General features: G+C 37.9%; 1 protein-coding gene across 1 annotated transcript; it reads left to right on the top strand.

The window, feature by feature from the left end:
• The first annotated feature begins 241 nt into the window (after positions 1-241).
• Positions 242-16,704, top strand: LOC139734716 (echinoidin-like). The gene is made up of 3 exons (XM_071645509.1): positions 242-395; positions 14,561-14,738; positions 15,334-16,704. The coding sequence occupies exons 1-3, from the start codon at positions 265-267 to the stop codon at positions 15,589-15,591; spliced, it is 567 nt and encodes a 188-aa protein (XP_071501610.1). The 5' UTR covers positions 242-264; the 3' UTR covers positions 15,592-16,704.
• The last annotated feature ends 844 nt before the right edge of the window (positions 16,705-17,548 follow it).

Genomic DNA, 17,548 nt, shown 5'->3' with positions numbered 1-17,548 from the left:
TTTGTCCGGAAGGCCCTGTTTCAGCCAATCATTGCTTTAGGACAATACTATACAAGGACAATAAGCCGCGGCTCAGTCGATCGGTAGAGCCGCGTGAGCTGCAGCACCTAAACAGCATCGCATTTCGCGCCACATTCTTCTGTTACCAACAGTCCTGCGAAGTCATTTTGCCGTAGGAGGAGGAAAAGAAGCACACAATTTAATATAAAGACAAAATTAACGTTTGAGAATTTCACCGATTCCCAAGTTCGTTTGACAGCAGTCATGTCTCGGCAAGAGTTTCTGCTTTGCTTTGCCGTCACTGTCGGTTTGATCTTGCCGAAGCTCCCGGGTTCCTGTGCAAGGGCGTGCGGCTGCCCTCCGCTGTGGACTGGTTTCCAAGGCATGTGCTACAGGTACGAGGCTCAATCCATTATTGCCATATTGAGTTTTATGATAGCTGTGGGCTCTCATTAAGTACTAGTAAAAAAGAGTACATTCTTTGTATTTAATGGTTAAGCAGCATATTATGCTATTATGCTTGAACAGTTTCTACAACTCTGCATTCGTTATACTTGTCTCTTCGAGTGTTTGCTGTGTATGTTGTAGGCCTATTCTATGTGTTTTCTCCCCATTTTTTCTTTGCGAGGGGGCAGAGGATGGCGATATCCAGACACCCCCCCCCCCCCAAAAAAAAAAAAAAAGAATGTGTATATATATTTTTTTCATTTATTTATTTTATTTCCACAGGGTAGATAAAAAGACATACAAGCATTACGTGAGCGCAACTTACATCATGCAAGATGCAATGCAATAAATGTATAACACGTGGAGGAATCAACAATAGGCCATAAAGGCCTTTCAAAGGCTGATCCCTGACAATTAAAAATGGTACGATTATTAATTACTATCACAGAACAAAACTTTACAGAATACATGGGACTATACAGATTACAAAAACATTACAATAAACAAGTGATTAGGCAAGCAATATATTATCTAAGTCATTCATGCGTGTGTCAAACGAGATTACTAAATCAAAAGAAATTGTTTATACTTTCTTTTAAATGACGAAAGACTAATGGTACTTTTAATGTTGTCTGGTAAGTTATTCCACAAAAGTGGGCCAGCATACCTTATAGTACGTCTAGAAGCATTGTATTTATAAAATGGAATATATAACTTATTACTTTGACGAGTACTATATACAATACGAGTATTGTTTTCAATGAAGCAGTTGTCTAAAAATGTGGCAAGATATTGTTAATATAGGAATATACAAATGTGCAGGTAACAAATTTATTAATTTCATACACAGAAAGCAATTTTAGCTTTTTGAACAAGGGACCTGTGCGGGTTTGGGGCTGTGAATGGGTAATAATTCTTATTGCACGTTTTTGTAAAATATAAATACGGTTTAAAAGAGATTTTGCACAGTTCCCCCAGATGATATTGCAATACATGAAATGAGGCAAGATCATGGTATGATATAAACTTGAGAGTACGGCAGGAGGAACTATTGCACTTATTCTATTTATTGCTCCAATTGCCCTAGATACTTTAAAACGTACATCCTCAACATGATATTTCCATGTCAGATGATCGTCTAGTATAACTCCTAGAAATTTTACTGTATGTACAGTGGGAAGGCTGATACCTGCAATACAAATATCAATATTATTAACTTTTACCACTTTGTTTCTTGTTTTAAATATCATACATGATGTCTTGTCAATATTCAGCTTTAATTTGTTTGCTAAAAACCAATCTTGAACTTTGGCTAATTCGTTATTCAATATTGCACAGGTACTAGTGATATCATTGCCAGAGATAAATAGATTGCTATCATCTGCATATAAAATTGAGTGTAAAATGCTACTTGAATACTGCAGATCATTTATGTACAATATAAAAAGTAACGGACCTAAAACAGAGCCTTGTGGCACACCAACATTAATGTTCTGAGTTGGAGAAGAATAACCATTTACATATACATACTGCTTACGATTTTGTAGATAACTTTTAAACCATTCTAAAGCGATACCTCTAACACCATAAAAAACTTAATTTGTGTAAAAGAATATCATGGCTTATACAATCGAATGCTTTAGAAAGATCTAAAAAGACACCAATAACAAACTCCTTTTTCTCAAATGCCTGTGCAATTCCATCACAAAAGTCAAGGAGAGCCATATACGTTGAGTACCCAGGTCTAAATCCAAATTGTTTGGGATACAAAATCTTAGCATGACACAAATAAGAATGAAGACGTTTATGTACGAGTTTTTCGAATAGCTTGGAAAAAACAGATAGAATAGAGATTGGTCTGTAATTTGATATACTAGAAGTATCACCTTTCTTATAAATTGGTATAACTTTAGCAACTTTAAATGATGTGGGAAATACACCTTGTTCAAGAGATAGATTAAGGATACTGCACAGTGGTTTGGCAAGATTTTGAATAGATTGCTTTAACACATAAGAATCAATTTCATCACAGTCTGGACTCTTGTTATTTTGAAATGTTAAAACAACATCAAATAATTCTTTTGGCTTTATAGGTTTCATGAAAAAAGAAGCAGAAGACTTTCTAAAACACAAGTAATCATTGAATTTACTGGATGTATTCGGTATCTTATCTACTATATCGGATCCAATAAACCTGAAGTAATTATCAAACAAATTAACAATTTCTTGAGGATCAGATATGTCCTTATCATTGTGTTGAAGATGTATATATTGCACTTTGTCCCTTGTTTTATTCAAAATATCATTTATTATACGCCATGTCCCTTTCACATCCTTACGTACTTTATCAAAGCGGCTTTTATAATAATATTTCTTTTGTTGACGAATACAACGGGAAACTATGTTTCTGTATTCGGTATAAACCGATTTCCTATAATCTGTGGGGTTCTTCATGTATTTACGATACAAAATATGTTTTTTTCTGCACATTCTTTGCAATTCTTTTGTAAACCATGGATTTACATCTGTTTTTTATACAATACTTCTTTCTGAGGGAAACATTCATCATAAACAGTAGACACTTTAGTCATAAAAATATCAAATCTTCCGTCAACATCATTACTTTCATTTATATCGTTCCATTCTACAGATTGTAATAAACTATTGAATCTATTAATACTATTATCATCTACAAAACGTTTACATAAATTAAATTGGGAACATTTATCTTTTTGATGATTGACAATTGCAAATACACTTAAATGATCACTAACATCATTTACAAGAATACCACTTTTTAAAATATTTTCAACATTGTTAGTGAATATATTGTCAATGAGAGTAGCCGTCTCTTGAGTTATCCTTGTCGGGTTTAGAATCAGTGGAATACAAGAAAAAGATGTTAAAAGATCAATAAAACTATGGACATGCTGAGTGGTGGCCAAAAGATCTATGTTAAAATCACCTACAATAAAACACTGTTTATTTTCACAACTTATTGCACTTAGCGGTTTTTCCAATGCAGATAAAAAGTCATATACACTTTCCCCAGGTGGCCTGTAAACAATAACAAAAATGATATTACCTGCTTTAAAAGATACTTCTATGAATATTGTTTCTATGCATGAATCAAAAACTTCTAAATCTTTGCGCCGTTTACTCCGTAAAGCTTGTCTTATCAAACATCCAACCCCACCCCCACGTTTATTATTTCTCCCACTTCCAAAAAACGTATAATTTGGTATATGTATAGAATCAACATCTGTTAACCAGGTTTCTGACAATGCTATACATGAAAACTGGCAATAATGCTGCAAAGGTTATCGAAGTTTTTCTTCACACTTCTGCAATTGAAATGTACAATTGACAAAACATTGTTGTTTTCTGCACAAATGTTATTCATCAAGTCGTTAAAATCATTTGGAAGAATATAATTCACATTATCAAGAGTCACATATTCACTGGAAATGCTTTCGTCTTCATGACCATTCAATATACACGCGTCACAATCTGAGTTGGAGGTATTTGATACAGTTTGCCTACGACATGTAGTACACAATTTGGACAAAGGAAACATACACATACACAGGGTTATAATTACTTTCACAAAAATACATTAAATAAAACTGCATATACATGCATATCAAATATCAACTGAAAAAAAATGCAATAAGATGTAGACTTATGAAGAAAAAGGGTATTGGAGTATGAAGGAAAAAAGGGTATTGGAGTATGCAAAAGCTTTCCTGAAGAAAAAAAAATACTTATCAAACTAAATCAAATTGAATTATACATTACACCTGGAGATCTATTGCCAAAGAGCCAAATGCGGCCTTTTTATATGTCATACATTATAAATATACTGTTTCACATTTTGGCAAGATTTCACAAACTATCCAAGTCTCTTCTAAAGTGTACCATCTTCTTCAAAGTACCGCCACTTGATGTGTTGATCGACACACAGATTCTGCCATCCACACTCCATGCATTGGCGATTTTGCTGTTTGGCTTGCCTATCCTGGAGAAGGCATCCCACAACAATGTTCTATTTGCATCTGTCAAGTCTTCATGGATCGAGATCCCGGTTTTTTTCTCCTTCAGTTTCTTTCTGTTCATCAACAGGGCCTGGCGGTGCTGGTATGAAGTCAGCTTGACGATGATGGGTCGTGGCTTGCCGCGCATTCCTTCCTGATGAGGATTCCTTCGTCGCACCCGATGACTGCGATCAATGGCGCTGGACGGGAGATCCACACCAAGCATCTGCTTGGCAATGTGGCATATTGTCTCGTTGGTGTTCTCTTTGTCTACCTCTGGAACTCCAAAGAAACGAACACAATTCCTTCGGAAGTATTGCTCCTGGTCATTCATTTTTGTTTTGAGCTTGCTGATCTCATTCATTGCACCTTCTCTCTCCTTCTTCAGTTGATCAAGGTCTTTTTCACACTTGTCAAGTTTGCACTGCAGGTCAAAGACTTTGCCCTCCTGTTGTTCCATGCGATGGAGGAGTTCATTCACTTTGACTTCAATGGCCTCTGCAACAGCATTTTTGAATGCTGTTAGAAATGTATTGTCCTCAAGAATTTCCTTCACCAATGCTGCTGTTTGACGGGTCATTGTTCAGACCAAAGGTGAGAACACAGGATTGCAGAATATCAAATGAGTCAGGTGTCCGGTGAGGGATAGATGCTGGTCACCGACCCATACGTGTGCACTGTAGTATAAAGGTCTAAGTGCTGTACACAGGTAAGCGAGAAGAAATCCACCCCACTCCAAAAAGATCCTGTGGGACTATATGATATTCTTTGCCACAACAGTTTGAGAACAGCACACAAAACTATCGGATATCACTCAAGAATATAAAGTTTTTGATCTCCAGGTGTTCAACTTACAGCTTATTAAAACATGCAGAATCCTTTCTGTAGATGTGAAATCCTCCAGCACAGTCCAAAAGTCATAAAATAAGACAAATTAACACGACATCCTTCCGCACAACCACACAACCACACAACCACAATGAATTCATACATAATATTACCCGAAGATCCCCGCAGTTGACCTGCACATGACAGTACATAGCTAGCACGTATCTCGCCCGTTGTTGCCCGGAGATGCGCACGCAAGTCATATTTGCCAGCAGTCAATTTCAGGCCCTGTCACACCTTTACGGGCAAGCTATATGGGCTTGTTGAGTGTGGGGATTTTCCAGCACGCAGAACAATTTTTGCGGGCGGTCAAGGATATGGGCGAGTTTAACATGTGCCATACTTGCTGGACACGTGCTACTTAAGCTCTAATTGCGGATATTCTGTGTGACCTGCGTGTCAGGCGCGTTGGGGCTGACAACTCCGTGAAGAAACTCCTCTGGCCGCAGCCGACTCTCAACTAACCAGCAGAACGGCAGTAACTGACCCTCAACATGCACGCCGGTTAACTGCCTATGACTTGCGGCAGCTACGGGCCTCCTACTGGTGTTCTGCGTGGTCCTCTGCTGGGAATCCCTGCGAGTCACCCGGAAAAAAGTTTTGAGCATGCTCAAAACTTGGCTGCCGGTAAATCTGACTTGCATGCGCAAATACAGACGGCTACGTGCTAGTTAAGTTCAAGTTCAAGTTCAACTTTATTTCCATTTCCATTGAATAAACAAAGAAAAATAATATACAATACATTAACAGAACATATTTGTGACAATTTCAAAGAAAATGTACATGTGATCACGAGTAACAACAGGAATTCTTTTCTAACGTATATACAAATACATAATACTTAATACAAAGACTAGAATGGAAATGGAGGGTCCCACTAAAAAGCAACGCTTGTAGGGTATGGGACCCTCGGAAAATACATACAACAGAATCAAAGAAACCAATGTCAACTGACATTATATTAACTTAGGAAGGAAAAAAAAAGAACGAAAAAAAGGGGGAAAAGAAAGAAAGAGGGAAAATAAGACTATGGTACAACACGCGCCGTCGAACACAAGCACACTGGTCTTCATGATGTAAGTGCAATGATAAAACGCTCCCTGGATTAATATTGCGAAGGATTGGGTGTATAGGGTGCTGTTCGTTATTCCGAAGGTTCGCTATTCCGAAGTGTCGTTATTCCGAAGGGTCGTTAATCCGAAACGCACAAATTCCCTATACCGGGAGGTTCGTTAATCCGAAAATGAAAAAAAAAAGGTTCGTTAATCCGAACATTTGTGGCATTATTCCGAAGGCTCGTTATTCCGAAGATTCGTTAATCCGAAAATTCAGAACAATGGAACCTTCAGAATAACGAATCTTCGGACTAAAGAGCCTTCGGAATGACGAACCTTCGGAATAACGAGCTGTAACCGGGTGTATATACCGGTATGAATGCAGAAGAACGGCAGAAAAACGGCTATAAAAAAAGATGACATGATTGAGACAATAAAACCGAACCTAATTCGGTTGTATATCATAAGATTTCAATAGAAATAATTCTAATTTGTTCTCAAAAGAATTTAAAGTTTGTGTTGTTACTATATATGTCGTTGGGAAGTGAGTTCCAATACTTTGGCCCCTAGTAGATGAAGGTGTGCTGAGCCAGCAAAGTCCTAAAAAAATGGCAAATGGAATTCATTGGATCGCCTTGTTGGATAATTGTGAACGAATTGATTTTTTTTTTCAAAACATTGTTTCAAATATATCTGGAAGATTATTCTTATTTACAGTTATAAATGAATTGTCCTAAATCAAACAAATACAAATCTTTAATTCTAAACATCTTATTTTCAAAAAATAACGGATCAGTATAAGACAAAAATGCAGTGTGACATAATATGCAGTGACTTCTTTTGTAGCAGAAGTAATTTATCCAAGAGTGTTTGATATGTATTTCCCCATACAAGAATACCGTAATTTAAATAAGGCAATTAAGGGATGAATATGATGTAAGCAGGAACGACAATGGAAGACAAAATGTAATCTTATTAATTATACCAATATTTCGTGAAATAATCTTACATACTATCAAGATGAAATTTCCATGATAACTTATCAACTGTTATTCCCAAAATTTTGACATAAGAAACATTTTTCCAGTGGTGTGCCATCAAAGATAATATCAACAGGCAGTGCCTCTATGGAGTTGCTAAAAAGCATATATTTTGTTTTTTGAAGATTGAGAGATAATCTGTTAGTTTTATCCATTGAGCAACTTTCTCTGATTCAGAATTTAATGTATTTACAAGGGTAAGAGGATTATTATGCGAAAAAAATAAATTTGAATCATCCGCAAAGAGAATGAAAGAAAGAATATCTGGTTACTGTCACTTTGCAAGCCAACTGCGGACACCTCCGAGAAGCAAAAATTGTTCCCCGCAAGTCACAAGCAAGGATTGCCCGGAAAGGTGTGATGGGCCATTGAGTATGCTCGAACTTGTTCCTGCCGAGTCGCAGGGATTGTCTGTAGATGTCCACGCAGAACACCAGTAGAAGGGCCGTAGCGATATCACCTCACAGGTATAACTCCCACGAAACTAGCCCGTAACTAGAACGTGAGTAGAACATAAGTAGCATCCGTCCATAGGTACAACGCGCGCGAAATTCGCCCAAATCCTTGTCAGCCCGCAGAAAATTACCCTGCGTGCTGGAATCAATACACGCAACAAGCCTGCGTGGATTGCCCGGAAAGGTGTGACAGGCTCATAAGAGAGTTCAAATGCGAACCAAAGAGAACCTATATAACCATTGCGAACCCATGGGCGTCACCAGGGGGGGGGGGGGGGTGCGTTGGGTGCGAACGCACCCCCCTTCAGATCCTTAAAAAAAAAAAAAAAAAAAAAAATCAGTCTGCGAGCGACCTCAACGCCGGACGCTAAATAATTACTCTTTTTCTATTTTTTTCATATTTTGCACCAGGGACACACACACACACACACACACACACACACACACAAATCAATTCGCACCCCTGGTTCTGGCAGCACTGATTTTATACATATCTATTAGTATTCTACAGTGTTTACTATTTATCGACCGTACTGTACATCCCTACGATACCGAGCACTTATACACGTTTGCATGTACGTGTGCTACTTACAAGTACATAGTATACAAATATACTTGGCCTTGAGAGTTTCTTGTTAAAACTATGGGCAGAGGTGACTCCAAACTAGTACTATTCACTGAGGGGCGCAGCCCCGAAGTGAATAGTACTAGTTTGGAGTCACCGAGGCCCATAGTTTTCACAAGAAACTCGAAACTAGGCGAAGTATATTTGTTTTATATTTTGGATCAAAAATCTGAATAAAAAGTGAAAATCATTTTATATAGGCCCTAGGCTTAGCCGCACCGCGGCGGCAGCGCAGCGCCTGCAATACGCAACAGTGCGAGAGATCGGAAATTGAAAAACGTAGTAGCCGTGGCACCGCCAGAGTTGCCCGTCGCATGTATCCAAGCGCTCGTATGGCCGCTGCAAACCTGAACATTAGAATTCGGGACCGGACGCTGACGGGTACACTAACACTTGATTGTAAAGAAGGGTGATTGTGACATCATTTTGCAAATAGTATACTATTTGCAAAATGTCGTCATAAAAGTGACGTCATTTTGCAAATAGTACTTCATGGAGTGTCAAACACACCAACACTCTAAAATAGTTCAAAATACCTATAATCACGTGAAGCTCTTTTAACCAATCATTGGAAGACAAATTTTTGATCCAAAATATAATAGGGTCTATGTACATTACTTCTGACCAATCCATATTGCCAGCCCAAGAGCGAGCCTTAGCCTCATTAAAAAAAGATGAAAAAAAAAAATGGAGAGGCAAGCATATTATTTTGCCCACCCCCCCCCCCCCTTCCATAATTCCAGAGACGAGAAGATTTTCTTATCTTTCTTTTTTTTTGGACCGAAAAACAAAAAGTTACCCCCATAAAATATTGGAGGGGCAAGCATATTTCAATTTTGTCCCCCCCCCCCCCATAATTAATAACTCCCGAAATGAGACATTTTCTTGCTTTTGAAATAAAACAAAAATGTTGCCCCCATAAAAATATTGGAAGGCAAGCGCACCATTTGCCCCACCCCACATGATCATAATTCCCGCGATGAAAAGATTGTCTTGCTTTTTCGGTAGAATTCAAGAAATCTGTCCAATTATTTCACCCAAAAGCAGTGGCGTAACTACGGGGGGGGGGGGGGGGGTGCGCCCCCTCATAATCCGCTGGTAAAAAAAAAAAAGACTTACCGAAATAGTAATTCAAGTGTTAGTAAACTGCTTTTGAATGAAAGGGTGATCAAGAAATAAGATATTTTTCTATGATTTCTTTTAACCATAATTAGATAGGTATATAGTGTAAAACATTGTTCAAAAAGCCCGGACCCGACAAAAGATTGTGATTCAGCGTGATTCCTGGTTGGCATTCTGCATATAAGCAGGATGTGCGCAGTGTACTCAGTACATCTGAACGAAGAGTCGCTACAATGTTGCGCAATGTGATGTAGAATGTACAGCACCTTTGGACCTTACGCTTCGTTATATCAAAGCTAGATCATTGCTTTTGCAGTGTTGCTTTACATACTAGTCTATGTAAAAATGTCTTGCATTGCCAATAAAAAGACTTGACCTGGGCTAATTCCTAACTTTTCCATGTACATATAATACACACACACAAACAAACACGCACAATTAGTTTAGGGGATGCTCTAAAGTGCAGATTGGACATCCTTTCCCCGCTTGGTCACTTCGACGCCACCTCGCTGGTCATACCTCCCCCAGTCATGAACATGAACCCACACCCTTGACTACCAGTGGCGGATCCAGGGGGAGGGGCGCACCAGGCGCACCGGGCGTCCGCCCCCCCCCCCTTTAATTTCCAAAGCGAAAAAAAAAAAATAATATAGCTTCAAACGGCAGTTTTTGGACAGTAAAATGTCAACATTTTCAAGCTCGCTCGCTCCTCTCGCTCGCATTTAGTCGTAATGCCATTCTCCTGAAGTTGCTGCCAGTAATTGCCGGCAGTTGCGCCTGGTGCGCCCCCCCCCCCTTAATTTCCAAAGCGAAAAATTATAGCTACAAACGGCAATTTGGGGACTGTAAAATGAGTATATGAATATAAGAACGACCCAAGGCCATGGAGGACCATTTCGAGTAAACTAAAAAAAAACTTCATATCTTTTTTATTTGTCCAATAATATTCTATTTAACTGTGATGGAAAGGCAACATTGTATATACAAATTAGAACATATATATTTTTATGACAATTAACATTTACATTAATTGTGGAGAGGCCATTTTGTGTGGTGGACTTGGGTCGTTCTTTGATTCATATGGACTTGGGTCGTTCTTTGATTCATATACATGATATTCTGCTATAGAGATGAGAGAAGGATGAGAGAGGGCGCTATTATATGAATGTAAGAATGACCCAAGTCCTTCATTCTTACATCGATATAAGATTTAACTCATTCATTTCAGGCACTTCCGGGGGTAATTGGGATTTATCTATACACAAGATGAGTCCATGCATAAGCTACAATTTCCCATGTCAAACTGAATTTGGCCAAAAATTGGACTTGGGTCGTTCTTATATTCAGGTCTTCAAATGTCAAAATTTTCAAGCTCGCTCGCTCCGTTCGCTCGCATTTAATCTTTATGCCATTCTTCTGATGTTGCTAGATACCAGTAATTGCCTGCAGTTGCGCCCGGTGCGCCCCCCCCCCCCTTAATTTCCAAAGCGAAAAAATATGGCTAAGAACGGCAGTTTTTGGACTGTAAAATGTAAAATTTTCAAGCTCGCTCTCTTCGCTCGCTCGCATTTAATCGTTATGCAATTCACCTGATGTCGCTGCCAGTAATTGCCAGCAGTTGCACCTGGTGCGCCCCTTAATTTCCAAAGCAAAAAAAATACGGCTACAAACGGCAGTTTTGGGACTGTAAAATGTCAAAATTTTTAAGCTCGCTCGCTCGCTCGCTCGCTCGCTCGCTCGCTCGCTCGCTCGCATTTAGTTGTTATACAATTCTCCTGATGTTGCTGCCAGTAATTACCGGCAGTTGCGCCCGTTGCGCCCCCACCCCTCCTTTATTTCCAAAGCGAAAAAATATGGCTCCAAATGGCAGTTTGGGGACTGTAAAATGTCAAAATTTCCAAGCTCGCTCTCTTTGCTCGCTCGCATTTAATCATTATGCCATTCACCTGATATTACTGCCAGTAATTGCCAGCAGTTGCGCTCGGTGCGACCCTCCTTAATTTACAAAGCAAAAAATTATGGCTACAAACGGCAGTTTTTGGACTGTAAAATGTCAAAATTTTCAAGCTCGCTCGCTCGCTCGCTCGTATGTAGTCGTTATGCAATTCTCCTGATGTTGCTGCCAGTAATTACCGGCAGTTGCGCCCGTTGCGCCCCACCCCTCCTTTATTTCCAAAGCGAAAAAATATGGCTCCAAAATGGCAGTTTTGGGACTGTAAAATGTCAAAATTTCCAAGCTCGCTCTCTTTGCTCGCTCGCATTTAATTATCATGCCATTCACCTGATATTGCTGCCAGTAATTGCCAGCAATGGCGCTCTGTGCGCCCCCCCCCTTAATTTACAAAGCAAAAAAAAATATGGCTACAAATGGCAGTTTTTGGGACTGTAAAATGTCAAAATTTCCAAGCTCGCTCGCTCCGCTCGCTCGTATGTAGTCGTTATGCCATTCCCCTGATATCGCTGCCAGTAATTTGTCGTTTCACACCGTCATTCCATAATCCATTTATAAGGGATGCAACCCTCTCCGGCACTTCCACACCCTCCCCCCCCCCCCCCGATGAAATCCTAGCTACCGGCGCGCCGTTGCCCTTTCCCCGCTTGGTTTCCCTCAAAAAACAGTAAAAGTCTAGGGATTGAGAGCTTCCTATATTCCAAATGTCTGTCCAAAAAAATCTCGTAAACATTTAGTGTCAAAACGCACCCCCCTTGAAAAAAAGCTGGTGACGCCCCTGCGAACCGTACCGAACTGTGCTAGACTAAACGCGTTCAACCACTCTGTTGAAAAATCGTACCTCACGAGTTATTTTTAGAGGGGGGTAATACATTTTGTACCAACAGGGTCATTCACCTGATGCGTTTAAAGGGATGGTACAGTATTGGATGAGAATTGGGATTTTAACTTTTTGCGAGATACCAAGAAAACACTTATGATATAGTACAGAGCATACCATTTTAAGAGGAATGCAAAGTTCATTTGATGAAATTCCGGTTTGGAATGACTGAAACATCAAAAAACAAACAAACAAACAAACAAACAAAGTAAAACAATGCGGTCGTAATAAAGTGAGGGTCCCACACTTTATTAGAATCGCTCTTTTTTTTGGATATCTCATTTCAAAACCAATTGTCATCAAATAAACGTTGAATTCCTCATAGAATTACATGCTCTTTCACATTTCAAAAGAGGTTTCTCATTATTTCATCTAAAAATGTTAGAAACCTAAAATTAGGTCTGAACCGAAACTGTACGATCCCTTTAAGCTGTTTTAATACAGATGTCCCGAACAAAGAGAATGTTTTTGTTTTTGTTCATTTATTTATTTATTTTTTTGCATGAGTTTCGTCAATTTAACTGTCTCCCTCTACAAATGAAATTTGAAGATCGCAAATGCTGATCTATGAAATAATAAACATGTCGGAAAAGGGGAACCAGTGGAACTCGAACCTGTCATCTACTGCTTTCCGGGTAGCGGCACTACCACCAGACTATCCCTGGTTACTGGTAGTGACACGATGAACTTGTCCGCCTGGAAATGGCGGAATTTCGGAGAATGGATATTTGTTCCAAGTTCATCGTGTCAGTTTTATGCTTTTGTTAAGCCGTCGAATATCTAAAATTATGTTTTTTCTGTGTGCTATGTACTTTCATGATTTTTATGAAAATCGGTCTACTGTCAGTATACTGTAGGGTACACTGAAGTTTTCTACAATATAGTATTTCATTCAAGCCATATTTTGGTAATCGATACAGCTGTTTATTCCTGTTGCAAAATTATTGAGAGTTTTGATTCGTGAAATCTATAATTGATATTCAAAATTAACGTTTGTCACTCAAATTTACATGTTTTGTCTACATTTTTAGTTTGAGCGAAACGCACCCTAATATCATATTGGAAAGACAGTAAAATTGAAAGGAAAGTTATAGTGCTGGGATACAAGATGATAAGCTCTTCAGGGCTCGATAAGAAAAAACAAAGAAACCAAACAAATAAACAAAAGATAAGACACAAAAGCAGCAACAGCCCTGGATGCTAGGGTCAAATCAATCGCGTCAGCTTTATCTATATGTACTGAATATGGGGGTGGAATATTTTGTTTCTTATTAAAAGTCCTCAGAGCAAAAATCCCTATGATCGAATGGAATTCTGAACCAACTGAGAACGTCCTAAACTTGCGCTCGACGCACATTTTATATCACTGCTTTCAGAACACAAGAAATGAGTACGAAACTTTCTGTACCTACCTGCTAACATGCTGAAGCGCTTTTATGGTGTTGAAAGGTACTTTCAACAGCAACAGATTGTAGTGTGTATTCTTGTGCCTTTGGTTTCTTTTGACTTGTCTTTGTCAATATTCAGTGTTTCCATTGAAGGCTATTTTTTCTTTTTTTTTCTTTTTTCCTTCGTTTTCTCAGTAGGCGATTCTAGAGTTATTGGTGTTAACGTGTGTTAGAGAGTATAGTTAAAAAAGGATCAGACGCCTGGTAATTTTACTATCATTGAATGCTATTAAAATGTTTGTTTTGTGATGTCAAAAATGTATATGTCATAAAATTATGATTTATGAAAAAAGGACAATGTTTTTGTTCTGATCAATAAAATCCAGAAATACAAAAACAAAAACAGCAAGTGTCACGTGGCATATGGAAGCCGCTGCAGTTTGTTCCATGAATTACTTTTGTATTCATATTCCAATATGCATTTGTGTTTCTACCATTTTTTTCCCCATTCGAGAAAGTGCTAACTTATCGAATTTAACTAGCGAACCTTTCTCCAATCGTTAGGGAACGCAGTGGAATTCAGATTTAACCATTCATTCGGCTATGATGTTAATCATTTTCCATGCTTGCATTGTACAACTGGTGACATGAAGCTATGTTTGATTTCTCTCATAGGTATTTTTCAGCGGAAAGTGTAACGTGGCAGGAGGCCGAAAGACAATGCCAGTCATTTACGAAGCCATGCTGGGAGGAGGGCGCCACCACCGGTCAGCTAGGTCACCTCGTGTCCATTCACTCCCAGGAGGAGATGAATTTTCTTATCACTCTCTTCGACTCCATACGAAACAAACGGGTACATATAGCTGCAACGAGAAACTTTTGATCCCATTTCGCTTTTAAATACTTTTGTGGGAAACAAAATTAAACAAAGAAAAGGGGGCTTCAAACTTTGAATGCAGAAATGAGATCAAAATGAACTCTGTGATAATATGTGGACGACACCTCATAAATGCTTTTCACCAATATATCATGTTAGCTTGATTCACCCAGATTAAATTCTGTTTCATTTATTTTGGAATCATTTGTTTTGATTATCTAGACCCATAGGCTGAAATAAAGACATTTCTGCCTAATATATCTTAATTGCAGGGACGGGTATAATTAGTTTCAATGCGACTCTATTATTCTTTCTTTACAAATTACAGAATATACAACGTAATAATATTATGAAAGGTGAACATATATTTGAATAAACACACAACGGGAAAAATGAAATAATAGCATGTTCCCGTCTATAATCAGCTCAAAAGAAAAATACGCACACATGTATTTTGCGGGAAGAAAAAAATGGAGATGCCCACTCGAAGACTCACAAAAACAATATGTAACATGCGATATTCCTATCATTTTAATGTCTTTACTTTTTTTTGTTTACCTGGAATCAACAGTTCACCGGTCGACAACTGGTCTGGATTGGACTGAATGATTTGAAGTCCGAGGGTTCTTTTGAATGGAGTGACGGTTCGGAGGTCAATTACACCTCCTGGGACACGGATCAACCAAACAACTATAATAACGCGCAACACTGCGTGGAATATGACGCGGCTATGAACTACATGTGGCACGATTTGCAGTGTGACCCTTCTCCTGTGGGTAGCGGGTGGATCGTTGGAGGTTTTATCTGCAAGCTTGGACAATGGCTTTAATATCTGGACTTTTTATAACCATGCAAGGAGGTGCTGTACAATTTAGGAGATTAAATCAATTTTCCCTAAGAATAATTATGCTCTGTACGCGGTCAAGGAACCTGAACGCTCTGTGTGAATATAATCAATTTGGCTGGAAAGATCACCTTTTAATCAAGCATAAGAAAATTAACAAGCAGCAGGTAGTTGTCCCTATCATTATTTTCTGCGTTAATTTCAGCATGTTTTTCAGTGTCCATGGATCAAGACAAGGGGAGAAATCTGTAAAAAAAAAAACCAAAACGTTTTAAACAACTTTTCTATTCAGTCAATGCTACTAAAAATGGAAAAAAAATTCTATCAACCAATTACTCAATCCGAAATATTAAACTTTTTTAATGCTAAACCGGGAGAACGAATTGAAGAGTTTGTTCGCAAAAACCGATAAGTCCATTTTTGAAGATTTTGAAGTACGGTCTCTGTCATAAAGTACAAAATAATACATTTTGAATGACTATTGGTCACTACATATAAAGGTACATTTTTTAAAGTTATGGTCAAAAGAAGCAAAAATTGTCTTATTATTCTCTTTATTTTTCTTGACCTTCAATCGCAAATATTTCCATTTGGCAAATATGGACTTATCGGTTTTTCCGAACAAAGTCTTCAATTGATGATAAGAATTTTTAAGGGAAAAGGTATTTGAATGTTTTTGAAAATGAAATACTAATATTTCTTTTCTTTCTCTCTTTTCTTTTTACAGCAAGAATATTAGAAAAACGCGATGGATTCGTTCCGAACTGCTATCTTGAAGCACACATTACATGATTTTAACATTTCCTTTGAAATACGACTTGAAAAAGTTAAGATTCAAATTACTACTACTGCAGCCGTTGCACTTCAAACTCTCTGGCAGACTGGATTGGATCAAGGAACGTCATACTGTATAACCAACGTACAAATTTGACCAACTCATGAAAGGATTTCACTCTTTCTGAAACACCTATCCCATTATGTATGTCAATATTATTACGTTTGTGCTGACAATAATAGAGGCCACTACATTAACTTGCTATGGTTTTTTCATGCTTAGATAGAACATTTCTCCACTTTCCTATAGAATGTAAATGGTATTATAAGATGCAACTCATTTCTTGTGCCTACTATTAAATGCTGACTTTAGTAAAAAACTACTTCGTGTACTGGTAATCATTTTCACGATGATTTGCAATGTCAGATACAGGCAAAGAGTAGTAGAATAGTTAAATATTATTTATGATGAACTATCGTACGTACACACAAATGTATATATATATATAAATATATATATATATATATATATATATATATATATATATATATATGAAGGGTTTGTTTGCAAAAACCGATAAGTCCACTTTTGAAGATTTTGAAGCACGATCTCTGTCATAAAGTACAAAATAATACCTTTTAAATGATATATTGGTCACTACATATAAAGGTGTATTTTTGAAGTTATGGTCAAAAGAAGCAACAATTTTCTTATTATTCTCTTTATTTTCTTGACCTTTAATCGCATATATCTCCATTTGGCAAATATGGACTTATCGGTTTTTGCAAACAAACTCTTCATATATATATATATATATATATATATATATATATGACCCTGCACCACACAATGAACAAAAAGTCGCCAGACATGGAATCTTAGTTAAGGTCAGATTCTGAAAGAGCAGACTCTAAACTTTAAAATGATATATAACTCACTTCAAATGGACTCTTCTAACCTATCTCAATATTGGAAAGAAAGAGACTCTGCAGAATAGGTCAATTCAAGCGTGTAATCTTTTAATACCAAGCCGCGCTAGCTGTGCGATAAATGGAACAAACAACAGGATGATAACCACAAGAGTGACAAGACTGAAGGGATTAAGAAATAGAGCTGAAATTGTGCATGCTTTTTTAACACATTCTGTTGATGATCAATATCAACTTT

This window comes from Diadema antillarum, unplaced genomic scaffold (assembly GCF_040938485.1).
Source record: "Diadema antillarum isolate AM-2024a unplaced genomic scaffold, OU_Dant_1.0 seq00000546_RagTag, whole genome shotgun sequence".
NCBI classification, from domain to species: Eukaryota; Metazoa; Echinodermata; class Echinoidea; order Diadematoida; family Diadematidae; genus Diadema; species Diadema antillarum.
This window is presented reverse-complemented; position numbering and strand designations above follow the sequence as displayed.

Coding starts and splice junctions, on each gene's coding strand:
- LOC139734716 (XM_071645509.1), top strand. CDS start 265: ATGTCTCGGCAAGAGTTTCTGCTTTGCTTTGCCGTCACTGTCGGTTTG. Junction 396..14,560: donor TTCCAAGGCATGTGCTACAG/GTACGAGGCTCA, acceptor TTTCTCTCATAG/GTATTTTTCAGCGGAAAGTG. Junction 14,739..15,333: donor ACTCCATACGAAACAAACGG/GTACATATAGCT, acceptor TGGAATCAACAG/TTCACCGGTCGACAACTGGT.